Source organism: Rutidosis leptorrhynchoides, chromosome 3, assembly GCF_046630445.1.
Source record: "Rutidosis leptorrhynchoides isolate AG116_Rl617_1_P2 chromosome 3, CSIRO_AGI_Rlap_v1, whole genome shotgun sequence".
Taxonomy (NCBI): domain Eukaryota; kingdom Viridiplantae; phylum Streptophyta; class Magnoliopsida; order Asterales; family Asteraceae; genus Rutidosis; species Rutidosis leptorrhynchoides.
The window spans coordinates 379,387,611-379,402,309 of NC_092335.1; the positions used below are offsets into that span (position 1 = coordinate 379,387,611).

Genomic DNA, 14,699 nt, shown 5'->3' on the forward strand with positions numbered 1-14,699 from the left:
GCGTCGATTTGTTGACGACTTGATTACGGCTTAGAGCCTAAATTGAATTTCAGGCAGGTTTAAAACTCATGGAAATTTGATTCTACCATTTTCATGGTCATAGAATATTGAGAGTGAGGACTTTCTCTGGGTGAAGAAATGACTTCTCTTTATTCTATAATAAGGAAAAGATTGTTGTTGTATTTTTTTATCTAAAAGTGGCAATATGATGCGTATCATAATATAATTGTATACTTTTTATATCATATATCATATATACATCAACATTGCATGGTAAATTAGCTTTACCTCAAGCTTCTTATATCGAGTTCGAAGTTTGAAGTTCGAATTAGCTTGCAAGTCTATATTTACTATTAATACTAAATTATTTTGTATACTATTAAGTATTAACACTAAATTATTATATACTAGTAACTAGTGAAATTACCCGTGAAATCACGGGTTTGTTTAAACGAAACAATTTAATGACATATTTATTTTAATGACCCGTTTGACTAAGAAACTTGTTGTTATTTTTACAAATATATAGAGACATATATTTTCACATACATATGTAAAGTAATTAATTTTATAAAAAGAAACCATATTTGAATATCAATAATATAATAATTATAATTATAATTATTATATTAAAAGTATATAATAATAAAAAAGTCGTTCAAAGTAGAGTATTTATATTTTTAATAATAATAATAATAATAATAATTATTATTATTATTATTATTATTATTAATAAATGTATTTTAAATTTTTTTAAAAATTAAAATTACAATTAGAATTACGATTTTTTTTTTCACAGAAAACTTTTAAATAGTATGCTACAGTTGACAAATATTATTAAGTTGATCTTATACAAAGCCGAGTGAGTATCAATTACTATAAAACCAATATTTGTGATTTCATTAGTTAAAAGGAAATAATTTACATCATGAATCACAAAGTAATACCTACAAAATCAAACAAATACAATCAATAAACCACAAACTTTAAAGCGGCTTTAAACCATGATGTACAGTTTCTCCACAATTTAATCATGATGTACCATGGTATTCACGATAGGTCTGGTCATATCCCAATCTGTACACCTACTCCACAATTTAAAGCGGCTTTAAACCGCGTTTAATCAGCTATAAATATAAGTAGAATGAATCAAATTAACATGTTAGTTTTTGCACTAGTACATCAACCATTTCATGACTAAATAAAAAACATAAGTACATCTTAACTAATCTTAAAAAGGTATAAAGAAAACTGTATGTGTTGTACACATGAAGTAAAGAGTTGTCTGTACCAGTTAACATCATATCTTAATTAAATCATCATCAAGGCACTCATCAATGGCTTGACATGTTTCAATAGCAACATTAATTAATATTTAGGGTCCACTTCTACGTTTCAATAGCTCATCCCACTATTCTGTACACAACATAGTTCATTGTCAAAAGCTCATAAAAAAAAAAAAAAAAAGCAAAACAAAAACAAAAACAAAAACTATCATCTTTTTGCATATCCCTTGACCCAGTAATGTAGCACACTTTTTACTTTCCCATACCCATACCCATTACGCATATTCCTTGACCCATTTAGGTTTTCAAAATGTCTATGACATCTAGTCATTCTAACTTACATCATCCTGATGGGATTAGTGACTTTTAATTGACAGTTGCATACTATACTGATCAAATGGACATACCTAAACTAACACTTGATATAGTGTCGTTAGGTTTAAGATACTAACACACACTACATTATAGTTATAGTCATAAATTATATCTATAACCATTATAATTATAACCATATGCATTCATAACTTGAAAGATATACCTTTTCTATTCATAGGAATGTTTCCAAACAAAAAAAAATCAAACATGGACTATCCGTTTTTGTGCTAAAAAATAAAACCGTAACATGAAAATTCAAAAAGAATATACCTTGGGGGTATAAAGATCACAATATGCAGTCAGGAAGAGTGATCAGTAATGATGTTGGAAGTGTATATAAAGCACCCCACAAACGTAATATCTTCTCATTAAAAATAAAATTAAAACATGATGAGAAATGTCCTGCAAAAACCAATAAAGGATGGTAAGTTAAATAGCCATCAACCATTACACTTGTAAATGCAAACAAAAGTTTATTTGCTTTTGGTTAGAAGCTCCTCCCACTTACACTCAGTAGAGCAACATAACCATCAACAATATGCTATGTGTAGAGTATTAAAAATAGTCCTTAATCGTATGCTTACGGATCTCTTTCATTTCATTAAAAATATTTCACGCACTCACATAATCACATTATGGTTTATTGTAAGATGCTCTTAATCAATTAAATCACATAATCAACACACTTGTTAATATTTATTCCACACAAAACTTGACCCACTTAATATATGTCATCAGTTACAAACTTCACAAGGGACTTAAGAATATCCAAAGCCTTTAGTTATAAATCTAACACTATATAGCAAATAAAACACACATTAGTTTCAAAACCCATTAAGTAAAAGAATTCCTGAATATATGACAATCATCTATATGAAAATACAATATAAAACATCTCGCAAGAACTTACATAAGTTTGGGGCAATTGAGCAACCTATTTAGCCATCAGTTCACCCGATTTATAAAATTACACACAATTTAAATCATACAGAATGTAAGTTTTAAAAATATCATGATTGAACCAAAATCTTAAAAGATATTGAACATATAAACCACGAATTTGAACAACTAACACCATGAACAGCTCCATACTCTCCATACTGATCTTTATCCAAAACCTAAAAATAAAAATTCAAGAAGATAATGACTTTAATCCTAATGAAGAAAAAAAATAACCAATTTAATCACTACCATTGAAAACGCAGATGAAAAAATAATGATCAAGAAACCCATTTTAACCCTAACATAAAAATCAAACTTCTATAAACATAGATGTGGAAACATATATACCTGATTTGCGATTATATAAAACATCGTTGGTTGCAGACGCGACGATGGTGAAGGAGACGACAACAGCGGCAGTGTTGGTAGCACCAGCGGCAACGGCGGTGGTTCCAGACGAAAGTGCAGCGGTGTATATATATCTATGAATTATTTATTTATTTGAAACCCTAATTTTAGAACTGATAAGGTGTATAATTTTTTAATTGTACGTTTAAGTTTTTTAAATAAAATTAATTAGCCTTTATGACATCATCAAGATGGTTTAGATTTTTTTCTTTTTATTTTTAATTTTTTCTTAACAAAGAAATTAGCCTAATTATGACATCATCATTTTAACATTTTAATAGAAACTATAGATTATCATATACAATTAACAATAGTAAATAATAATAATAATAATAATAATAATAATAATAATAATAATAATAATAATAATAATAATATAATATAATATAATATTATTATATTAACATTAATTATTATTATTATTATAATAATAATTATATTATAATTAAGTCGATAATATATATCAAATGTGTTGATACTAGACTCGAACTCAAATTCTTTGACTTTTACGTAAGCTCCAACATAAACCAGCTCTCGAACTTAAACCATCTCGCCTTTTTCATTTACGAATTAAGACTGTCTTGAAAATTATAAACCAAACATTGTTAGGAGTGTGGGTCAATATGGACCACTTAAAATTTTGGGTTTATCGATTTTTAAAAATTTTCCACCATATACAAATCGATAATTCCAAATATGTTAGTACTATCAAAACCTCGAAGTTTATCAACAGAATTTGAGAAGGATTGCCAAGAAGGTTTATGCAACATATAGTCCTATTTGAAGCAAAATTCCAGATCCTACGCATTTAATATCTATGTTCTGTAATCCATGATAATACACACACTAGAAATTTAGGTTTGTTGTCGTATTTGTATCGTATTTTCAGATATATACGTATTTATATTTATATATATCTATTCGTCCACTAACAATCGCAATCAATACTAGAGCGATGGTATATGTAATTGGTACACACGTATCCATCGAGTAATAGATCAAAGTCATCTAGTGTTTTCAAGTACTTCAAAACTGGCAATTTGGTCTAATCCGATCAAGTTTCGTCCTTTATACGTTACTATTTGGACAATGTGACATCGCAATGCTCGGTTCACATTAGAAAACATGATTACAACAAAGCAAGGGTTTGGGTACAATGACGAATCTAGAATGAAAATTCAATGAGAACCTATTTTTTTTAAACTTAATTATATTTTAAGAGTACTTGAGTGGTTGTCCTTGAAAACTATAAATTTTAAAATATATGAGGTTCTGTAATTAAAATATCCGTGACCTACACAATTTAAGGCGTACATTAATTGTATACCCCATTCGTCTCATTTCTATTGTCCAGTATTATTTTTTGGGATATCTCAAATTACTTGTCCACCTTTATTAATTGAAAAGAATAATGTGGTAAAGTTCTTTTGTGCCCCAATTTATAATGTATGACAAAAAGATAGGTAAAAAGTAAAAGGTAAAACTGAAAAGTAAACAAAAAAGTAGATGCGTTAGCGCTTTTTCTTAAACAATGTGTTTTTTGTCTGGAAACAATAGATATCGGACAGAGGGAGTACAAAATATTTAAAGAGAACTTGCGGGCATAGCTCAACGGTTCCCCCATGTACTTTGTATCATGGGATAGGGAGAGGTCATGTGTTCAATCCTTAGGGATGACATGATTTTCTTTAAAACAATTGAACACCAATAATGGTGGTATATATTGACCCTATAGGGAGGTTTTACCGGATTCGTTCACGGACCTCTACTAAGGAACACTGCCGAAATGGATGTGTTCTCGGATACCGTCGATCGGGTTCGGGTTCGGGTTTTCGCCCGAACGTGTGTTACGTGCAAATGATGAAGATCGTTGAAATAAATAATCTACCGATGCTAAAAATTGCAGTTAAAAAAAAAAATTCAAAGAAGTGGGGTCATAGGACCCCACCCCCATAAGCCTAGAATCGCCTCTGCTTGGGTATTGTTTCATGCTACATCGGATGTAACCAGTAACTCGACTCATACTAAAAAAAAAAAAATTCAAAATCCCTTTAAGTTTGAATCCTAGATTCGTTAGTGCCATCAAGTAACAGATCAAAGTCAATATAGTGTTTTTCAGGTACTCCAAAACTGGCAGTTTGGTCTGAATGATCAAGTTTCGTCCTTTATAAGTTACTATTTGCAGTGGCGAAAACAGGAATTTTTTTCACCCGGGGCGAAAAAAAATTTAAAGCATATAAACTTTTTTTGGTAAAATATGGAGGTTTTGGAGAAAAATATGGTGATTTTTGAGCAAAATGTGAAGGTTTTTAGGCAAAATATGAATGTTTTGGGGCAAAATACGGAGGTTTTGGGGCAAAAAAAAAATCCCACCGGGGTCAAAGTCGAAAAACCCAAAATTTTTACACTAAAAATTACAAATCGACTGGGGGCATCCCCCCATGCTATTTCCGCCACTGACTATTTGGACAATGCATGTGACATCGGTATGCTTGGTTCACATTAGAGAACATCATTACAACAAAGGGGCTGGGGTATTACACTATTATTGCATGCTACGTAGGATTTAACCGATCACTTGACTCCTAACAAAAGAATATAATATATATTATATTTGCTTAAAAGTAATAAAAAAGTGCGTAAAAATGAAAAAGCAAATCTAGTGACAAAAAGAAAGAAATGAGACAAAAATTGGAATAAGACGCTCCCCTTCATTATCTACTTTTTGTAGCACAAGCATGCTTATTTTATAGATAGCATCCAAAGCTATATGAGTTGGAAACCCTACCATTACATACATTTCAAACTATATAATAACTAGCTATTTAAAAGACTATTCGTGATTTTATCAAATTTTTTTTTAAAGCAAGGCAGAATATATTCAAAACTTAAACGAATTGTACAAAAATGTAAGCGCCTCCAATGTATATGGCCACTTACAATACAAGAAACACGAAAAAACTTAGTTTGCAAAGATTGCAAACCAAGAATAACACGAGATAATTACAATTACAAATTACATATTAAGATACACACTCGGATTATGAAGCCAAATCAACCAATCAAATTTCTTCCCATTAAATCTTCTCGAAATCCACCCGAATGACTTGATTTGTATTTCATTTAGGGCCACCGGAACGGTCCAACATTTTTCGCGAAAGACCATGTTGTTCCGATTTTTCCAAAAAAAATACGCACAAATCCATTCTATAGCTTGCAACATTTTTTTACCGAATTCCGAACACGCATTTGTGATGTTACCACATAGTAATTCCCCCAAGCTATAATTAGAAAAGTTACCCAAGTTCCACCAACCGAAAACACGTTCCCAAAGATCCAATGAATGTTTGCAAAAAATTAACGCATGTTCCACGGTAACTAATTAATCATCGCATAAAGGACATCTCACCGAATGAAGATCAATAACCCTTTTATCAAGTTCACACCTAACCGGAAGTCGCCTTTTGAGTGCACGCCATACAAAGATCTCTATTTTGCTCGGTACCAAGTTGTTATGCATTGTCTCCTCAATATCCACATGACCTGCAAGAATTTGTTCGTCAAGCACCTTAGATAATTTATTGACTGTGAATTTACTCGTAGAACTTAACGAACAAAAATTGTAATCGCATACGTCTGGTTGATAAGCATACGATTTCAGCAGATCCATAAAAGTATCCAAGTCCCCAGCACTTCGCCCAGTGGGCCTTCTGGCCCAATCCCACACAAACTGCACGCCGCCTGCTTCTGTTGTTTTAACTCTGTCGCCTACTGATACTATGCCGAACATTCAAGGTGGTACAACCTTGAGAATCTTGAACTTAATTTGCAATCACCAATCCAAATGTCATTCCAAAAAGAAGTTGAATTCCCATTCCCAATTTTTGTGACAAACGAATTTCTAAAGCTAATATTAAGGTCTTCAATTGCTTTTCCTGCATTAATAATGTTAAACCACGTCCCCGGAGATGAAACCCGAAGTGATTCGGGATTCACATCCAACCCCCCGCCCGACCCATAAATACTTCGAATGATTTTAATTCAAAGTGCATCGGTTTCGGTTTTAAACCTCCACCACCACTTTCCCAATAACGCCAAATTTTTGCTTTTTAAAGTCCCGATATTTAACCCCCCATTTTCATAAGTGTTTAAATTTTTTTCCCATTTAACTCAAGAAATTTTAGAACCCGAATCCGAACCACCCCAAAAGAAAGAACGACGTAACCTCTTAAGAAGTTTCAACACGCAAGGCGGAGCACGAAAGAGTGAAAAGAAGTACAAGGGGAGACTACTTAAAACCGAAATAATAAGGACAATTTTTCCTCCAAATGACATCGATCTCATTCTCCAACTCGATAGCCTTTTTTTAAACTTGTCAATAACCAGGTTTCAATCAATAATTTTGTTCATCTTTGTCCCGATTGGTAAACCAAGATAGGTAAAAGGAAATTTCCCTACTTGGCAACCAATACGGCTAGCCACATAACTTACTTCATCGAAACCAACCCCAATACTGTAAAGACAACTTTTTTGATAATTGACTTTTAAACCCGAAGCCAATTCAAAACATTTAAGTAGGTTACGAATACTAAACACATTCGACCTTGACCATTCACCAAGGAAAATCGTGTCGTCGGCATATTGAAGATGTGATAACAAGACTTTATCCGCACCAATTTCAATCCCTTTAAAAAGACCCGAATCCGTAGCCGCTTTGGATAAGATATTCAAACCCTCAGTGGCTATGATAACTAAAAAGGGGGAGAGAGAGGGTCACCTTGCCTTATCCCCCGGCTTAAGTTGAACTCATTTGTAGGCGAACCATTAATGAGAATGGAAATAGAAGCCGAACTTAAGCACGAATGAATCCATTTTCTCCATTTTTTGCCGAAACCCATGCATTTCATCACTTCTAAGAGAAATCTCCAATTAAGACAATCGAAAGCTTTTTCGAAATCAACTTTAAAGAGGACACCTTTTTGTTTGGTTGATTTTAAAAGCCAATACTTTCATTCACAATCAATGCACCACCGAGGATATAACGACCCTTTAAAAATGCACTTTGTTCCGAACCGATTAGAGAAGGTAAAATCTTTCGGAGTCTACTGGAGAGCACCTTAGAGATTATTTTATCGTAACTACCAATGAGGCTAATGGGTCGAAAGTCTCCCAAACCAATTGCATCCGTTTTCTTAGGGATTAATTTGACAAAAAAGGCATTACATCCCCTTGAAAATTCCCCCTTATTCCAAATCGCATATACTAAATCGGTTTTGATGACGTCCCAATACCTTTTAAAAAATTTCATGTTAAAACCGTCGGGCCCGGGAGCTTTCTTGCTACCGCAATCAAGAATGGCATCGTGAATTTCCTTTTCATCAAAACAAACCTCCAACACATTTGCCTCTTCAATAGAAATAGTCGTGTAAGATAGATCTTCAAGACTTGGACGTTCACAATCATCTTCTTTAAAAATCTTGCTAAAATGGTTAAAAGCCTCGGATTTGATATCTTTAGGAGAATCATTCCATACACCATTAATTGATAAACCACGAATGTTGCATTTATTATTATTTCTTTTAATTAGTGAATGAAAAAACTTTGTATTCTCGTCTCCCTCGACAACCCATCTAGCCCGTGCTTTTTGTTTTACCATTTCGCCTTTAATACGCTCTTTGTCAAGCCACTGTTTTCGAGTTTCCCTCCATAATTCCAATTCAGGCCCACTTAGCGGCCCATTCTTAGCCCGCAATTCGAACCCGATGGCTGCTGATTTCAGTTTATCAATTTCGATGTCTAACTTGCTGAATTTATTATTGCTCCAAACTTTAAGTGCATTCTTAACATTCTTCAATTTATTGCGAAAAACACAATCCTTTCGATCAATATTTGTTACCGGTAATCCCCATGCATTAGTAATAATTGACTCGGCCTCATCGTCTTCTAACCACACGTTAAAAATCCTAAATGGTTTGGGTCCAAAATTCCTATCTTCGTCTTTTAAGATTATCAGGCAATGATCCGAGTATTGCCTATCTAATGCCAAAGCCATCAAATCTTTCCACATGTCTATGAATATTTGATTGACTAGAAACCGATCGAGTTTACTAAATTTGATCCCATCCTCACTAACCTGAGTAAAGTTACGTCCGCCAAGTGGAATTTCAATTAGACTACTATTTGTAATAAAATCGTTGAATCTTCGGGCTCTATAATCAATGAATTCACAATTGAGCGTTTCACCTTGATTTCTTACCTCATTAAAATCCCCACAAAATAACTATGCTTCGTCATTATTATCAACAAGATTGTGAAGTAAATCCCACATTCTTTGTTTATTTATGTCATCGTGCGGTCCGTAGACATTGATGATATTCAAACCGATACCCAAACTTTTCCAAAACCCTTTTATATCTATGTAAAAGTCCGATACAATCACATCTAAAGCTTCAAATGTAATTGTGTACCAAATAAGAAGTTGACCGCCCGATTTCCCCAACATTTCTTTTTGTATGAAGTTACAATTATCCGATCCCCACAATGATTGAATCCAATGTAGATCCACAAGATGTAGCTTTGTTTCTTGCAAGGTCACAAATGACGATTTCTCTTTCACAATTAACCTTCTACACCACCCTACTACATCATCTTTACCCTCGATCTTGAAACTTCTAATGTTTAATGAAAATGTCTTCATAAAAAACAACTACATACGAAATTGGTAAGGTACACTTGAATTAAATGGAAGGTTGTTTAGCCTTCCATTTAAGACCAAGTTTGGTCCCATACTCCCTAATCCCCATTGAGTCAATCGATTCACTGCAAGAAACAGAAGAATTACTTGATGGAGTCTTTGTATTCGTATTACTAGCATCGCACTGTGAACACACTGATCGAGTAGTATCATCGCCAGCCCTGCTTTTTCTCGGAGTGTTTTTAACGCTTAATAGAAATGTCAAACTGCGCTAAATTTTTCAAGGAATTACTTTCAAACAAAGAGAGATTAAGAGAGATAGTTAGCTTACCCTTAAGTGAAGAATGTTCGTTAGTGTTACAACATGGTATTCCCCCTAAGTTAGGCGATACAAGAAGATTCATTGTACCTTGCTACCTGCAAGATGTCCAAATCAGCAATGCGTTAGCAGATCTGGGAGCCAGTGTAATGATATGCATATCCGCAAGACTATGCGGATTGCGCATCCAAAGCCCTAGACTGCACACAAACTGCCATATAAGGCGTGTGGCACGGGTATAGCCGCACATTATGCGCTTATACCATCTGATGCGAGTTTCGTACACTTGCATAAGGGTCCGGTACATTCTAGAAGAATGTACGGTATAGCCGATATGGATTCTTTTCCTTAAATAATGAAAGTTAGTTGGGACAAGATCACATTTAATTAGGGAAGAGATTCTACCGAAACCCTAATTCGTGAACCTATAAATACATAGCTCATGAACCCTAATAGAGATATTCATTCATTTACTCATACGTAAACCACAACATACAAATCTCCATCGTATGAATAAAGCTTCTTACGATCTTAAAGACTTTCAGGTATGTCTCGAACTATAAAACCTTCATGTCTTAGGGCCACTCAACCTCGTATGCTAGGTTGTTGGTGGACTCTCAAATCGGCCACCCTGTCGGAATCGAAACGATACCGATATGGGTTATCCACGACTAAGTGTCGGAGGTTCGAATATTTTTAGTCCTTAAACCCCTTTATGCACTCAAGCGTAGGTTCACCTTGACCCCTTGAAAATATGCTTGATCATTTGGCACCATCTGTGGGACCGGTTACATGAGCAAATAAGAAGGAAATTCATAATGAATCTAATTCGTTTGTGTGTTTTCAATAAAATATTTTTTGTTCATACTAATCGGTCAATTTCAGGTTGTTCACCTAATTCAGATCAATGGCGGGAAACAAAGGTTCGAAGCCGACTTTTTAGACATTTACAGGTCAATGAACACCTGCACAAATATCAAAACATGCATCTGTGACGGAAGGGAAAAAGGTGTCAAAACCCCCTTCGACAGAAGCTATCCAAACAGGGCCGACAAGCGCCGAGACGGAAAAAACTGTTCCTCCGACCACGATAGGGACAGAAAGTGAGTGGCTGCAGAGTAGTGGAGAAGATGCGCCCCCAGCAGTAGAAACTAGCTATGTGCATTTCAAAGAAATGGAAACGGGACGCACGAAGTCTCCGGAAAAAATAAGTTTCGGATCTCCAGCCAACATGAGCTATATACGCTCTAAAGAAACAGACGACGGGTATGACTCTCCGCCAAGTGGTGCCAAGCTAATAGCAAAAACTACATATGTAGGAACAATCCCAATTATCACAATGGTGGAACCAAAAACTCAAACTTCGAGGGTTACCCCGACAAGTGCGCAAGAAGAAATTAGAAGATTGGGTTTGAGAAACCTAGATGGTTCGTATATTACAGTAGCGCCGCTACAAGCGAAGATGACCTATGCACCACTCCAACCAAACGTAGGTGGGTTAATGCAAACTCTACACCAGGGTGATGAGGGGAGTGCGCCTTATAATCCGCTGGAACCAAGCAGCTCGAATAATTTTATTTCACAATTGCAGTAAGTTGCACCTCCACATTTAGCGCAAGCACTCAATGAGCCAGCGCGATTCCAGGAGTTTATGCAAAATTGGTTTGCAGTAATGCAAGGGCATAAAGCAAGACAATCTCTAGAGGTGGCTCCCACTACAGAAAAATTCACCGCACATATAACGAATCACCCGTTCCCTCAAGCACCTGTAATACTGATAACATTAGGAAGCTACGATGGGTTATCTGACCCTGATGACTTCCTACAAAGGTTTGAGGGAACGGCAAGAACCCACAATTGGGGAGATGAGGTAGCATGTCATATTCTACCAATCGTGTTGCAAGGAGTGGTGCGGGAGTGGTTCAATAATTTAACTCCCAGAAGCATAATGGGGTATGCAGACTTAAGATCCCGGTTTCTACTTAATTTTCATAGTCTGCGTGCGCGTAGAAGAACACATGTGGAATGCCATGATATAAAGCAAAAACCCAAAGAATCCTTGGGTGAGATCATTGATAGGTACACCAAGGAAGTGGCTAAAATACCAGATCTACCAGAAAGCCAAAAGGTGTCAGGATTTATACACCGCCTTGATACAGAAAGGCACCTATCTTTGTGGCAGAGGTTGCGAAGGAAGGTTCCACAAACATTTACGGAAGCAATAAGGGAGGCACATGATTACATGCGGGCGCAAGAAGATATAACACAGAATTGCGGAAAAAGCTACCTGGGCAAAGGTAATAATGATGATGATCACCATCGTGATCAGGGCAAGAGCTCTGGATCTGCGAAGAGGTATAATAATAGCCCTCTCAAAGGCGGAAGTTATAATATTAACAATAAGTACCGACGGTACAATAACAGTAGAGGAGGTGGCAATTATAGAAACAAGAGCGTTCACGATGATAATTATGCAATCATAAAAGATCTCAGCAAAATACCAAAGGAAATATTGGCAACCGAGTCAGTGTGTAAAACGTTCGAAGCTCCGACACCACTACCCGATTATGTAAAAAAGGACAAAACCAAATTTTGTGATTTTCATGATGATTTTGGTCATGAAACTAATAAGTGTAGGCAGTTAATCGAGAGGGTGGTTGCAGAACTAAAAAATGGAAGGTTGCAGCATTTAAAGAAATTGGCTAAAGTAGAAGGCCATAAGTCAAGACAGGAAAAAGAATATCCGTGGCAAAAGAAAAGCGAACCAAAAGCAGGAGAAGCAGAAAAAACCATAAATATGGTAACAAGTGAGAACGTGATGACGAAAGTGAGAAAGGTTAGAGATTGAAAAAAAATAGAAATCTCATTTGAAGCAAGTGAAAGGGACTGGTTGAACAAACCCGTGGCAATTAAAGGATACATCAAAAGTTGCAATCAGGAACTTAAGGGATTGTGTGTAGACACTGGCTGCGGTATAGATATAATGTATGAACATTGCTACATGTCGCTGCCTGTTAACACCTATTTCCTTATGAGGTAAGGCTTAGTGTGCCAACAAGATACTAGAAGTAATCTAGCTTTAGGAGGGCGGAGTGTTGCCGATTGATTTTTACCCTCGAGAAATAATCCCTGCAGACCCGGTTCACAAGTGTAGAAACTTGTGGGGTGGCTTAATCAATCTGTCATCCGTAGAACGTAAAAATGCTAGCCGGATGACTTCTAGTGAGAGAAAGTAGAGAGAGAAAAGAGAAGTGAAGTCTCAGGTCTCAAAGTTGTCAGAATATCTGAACTGTGTAAAATGACGACCCAAGGGGTCTATTTATAGTGTCAGATCCACCAGATTGCTTGGGGACACGTGTCAGATGATGATACGTTCTGCTATTCGTGATCCGAAATTTATGCTGAAGGTGGCGTTCTCCGGCCAGGGCTTACGCATGACGGAGCAGCCTGTACAGCGGGGAACGCTGGAAGGATAACTCTACAGAACTGTTGTTTCCAGCCTTCTTGATGCTACTTTTATGCAACCATTATGCCTTTTATGCGTGTATATGATAGGATACACCATTAAGTCCCCCAGTTTAATGACTTAAGCATTTGAAGAATGATGAAGTCGTTAAACTTTTGAAAACGCATGCCAAACTAGCCTGCTCATTGCCCACTTGCATTGGGGAAAACATTTTAGGCATTAAATGCAGACGAATTTACTGATGCTGTTATGATTAATTTTTTATGGATGAGATCATCCACGCGCCTCCAGCTGTAAAAAGTGTTACTTCATACCCTTCGTTTAAACTAACCCATACACGTGTCTCAATCATGGCCATAAAAATTGCACCGATGAACCCCTATTAAAACCGTCATAACCCTGTTACCATCACTTTTTTACTTTTGCTAAGATCTAAAAAGCGTATTTCTCCCCCAAATCTTCATCGCCTTCTTCAATCTTCAACTTTTTAAGGTTTACCGTCTTCCAAGGTCAGTACACTTCATGTTACTGCTATTTTCTTCTTGTTGATATCTTTTACTATATTATCATGGCTTCTTCACGGAGTACTGGCCAAGAGCATGCCAAGCCTTCTTCATCAAATACCGCTGACATTCCAGAAGTTAGCACGATGGCTTCATCATTAACCAGTGAATATTTAGATGGCTTAAAGATTGCCTTTCGCCATCTCAATCAATACAACCCTGTTCTTCCCACCATCGGACAAACTGCTTACAACCCTCCTGAGGGGAAAATTACTTTATACGTTTACAAATTACCCACGGTAACCTCCGTGTTCCCCTTACTAACTTTCTTCTTCGCCTTCTTAGATATTATGGGGCCTGTCTTAGTCAGATGCATCCCCATGGCCTTCAAAAAATCATCCTTTTTGAAATGTATTGCAATGCTATTAATATAAAGCCTCGCATTAATGTTTTTATCTCTTTATTTAGAATCCGCACAATTAGCGATTGCTGGCTTACTATTGATAGTAAGAAAAATAATCATTTTGTTGGTCTAAATAGAGTTTCAAACTTGAAGGACTGGAAAAGTCCATTTTTCTTTGTTGATGAAACTGTTATTCCGGAGGAATACTCCATTGTCCGGGAGTGGGGTGCTATTGATGCTGGCATAGGAAAGGGTGTTAAGATTTCTCCCGCAGAACAGCGGCTAGTAAATAGTTTGAAAGGA

General features: G+C 35.8%; 1 protein-coding gene across 1 annotated transcript; it reads right to left on the reverse strand.

Moving 5' to 3' along the window:
- Nucleotides 1-8,004: 8,004 nt before the first annotated feature.
- On the reverse strand, nucleotides 8,005-9,708 carry LOC139901298 (uncharacterized). Its single transcript, XM_071884026.1, has 2 exons — nucleotides 9,338-9,708; nucleotides 8,005-9,220 (listed from the first exon to the last, which is right to left on the reverse strand). Exons 1-2 carry the CDS (start codon nucleotides 9,706-9,708, stop codon nucleotides 8,005-8,007), a joined length of 1,587 nt encoding a protein of 528 aa, XP_071740127.1.
- Nucleotides 9,709-14,699: the final 4,991 nt, after the last annotated feature.

Excerpts from the sequence above, each read along its gene's own strand:
- LOC139901298 (XM_071884026.1), bottom strand. The coding sequence starts at position 9,708 with ATGAAGACATTTTCATTAAACATTAGAAGTTTCAAGATCGAGGGTAAA. Across the intron at positions 9,221-9,337 it reads GACATAAATAAACAAAGAAT|AGCCCGAAGATTCAACGATT; the intron begins GTGGGATTTACT and ends CATTGATTATAG.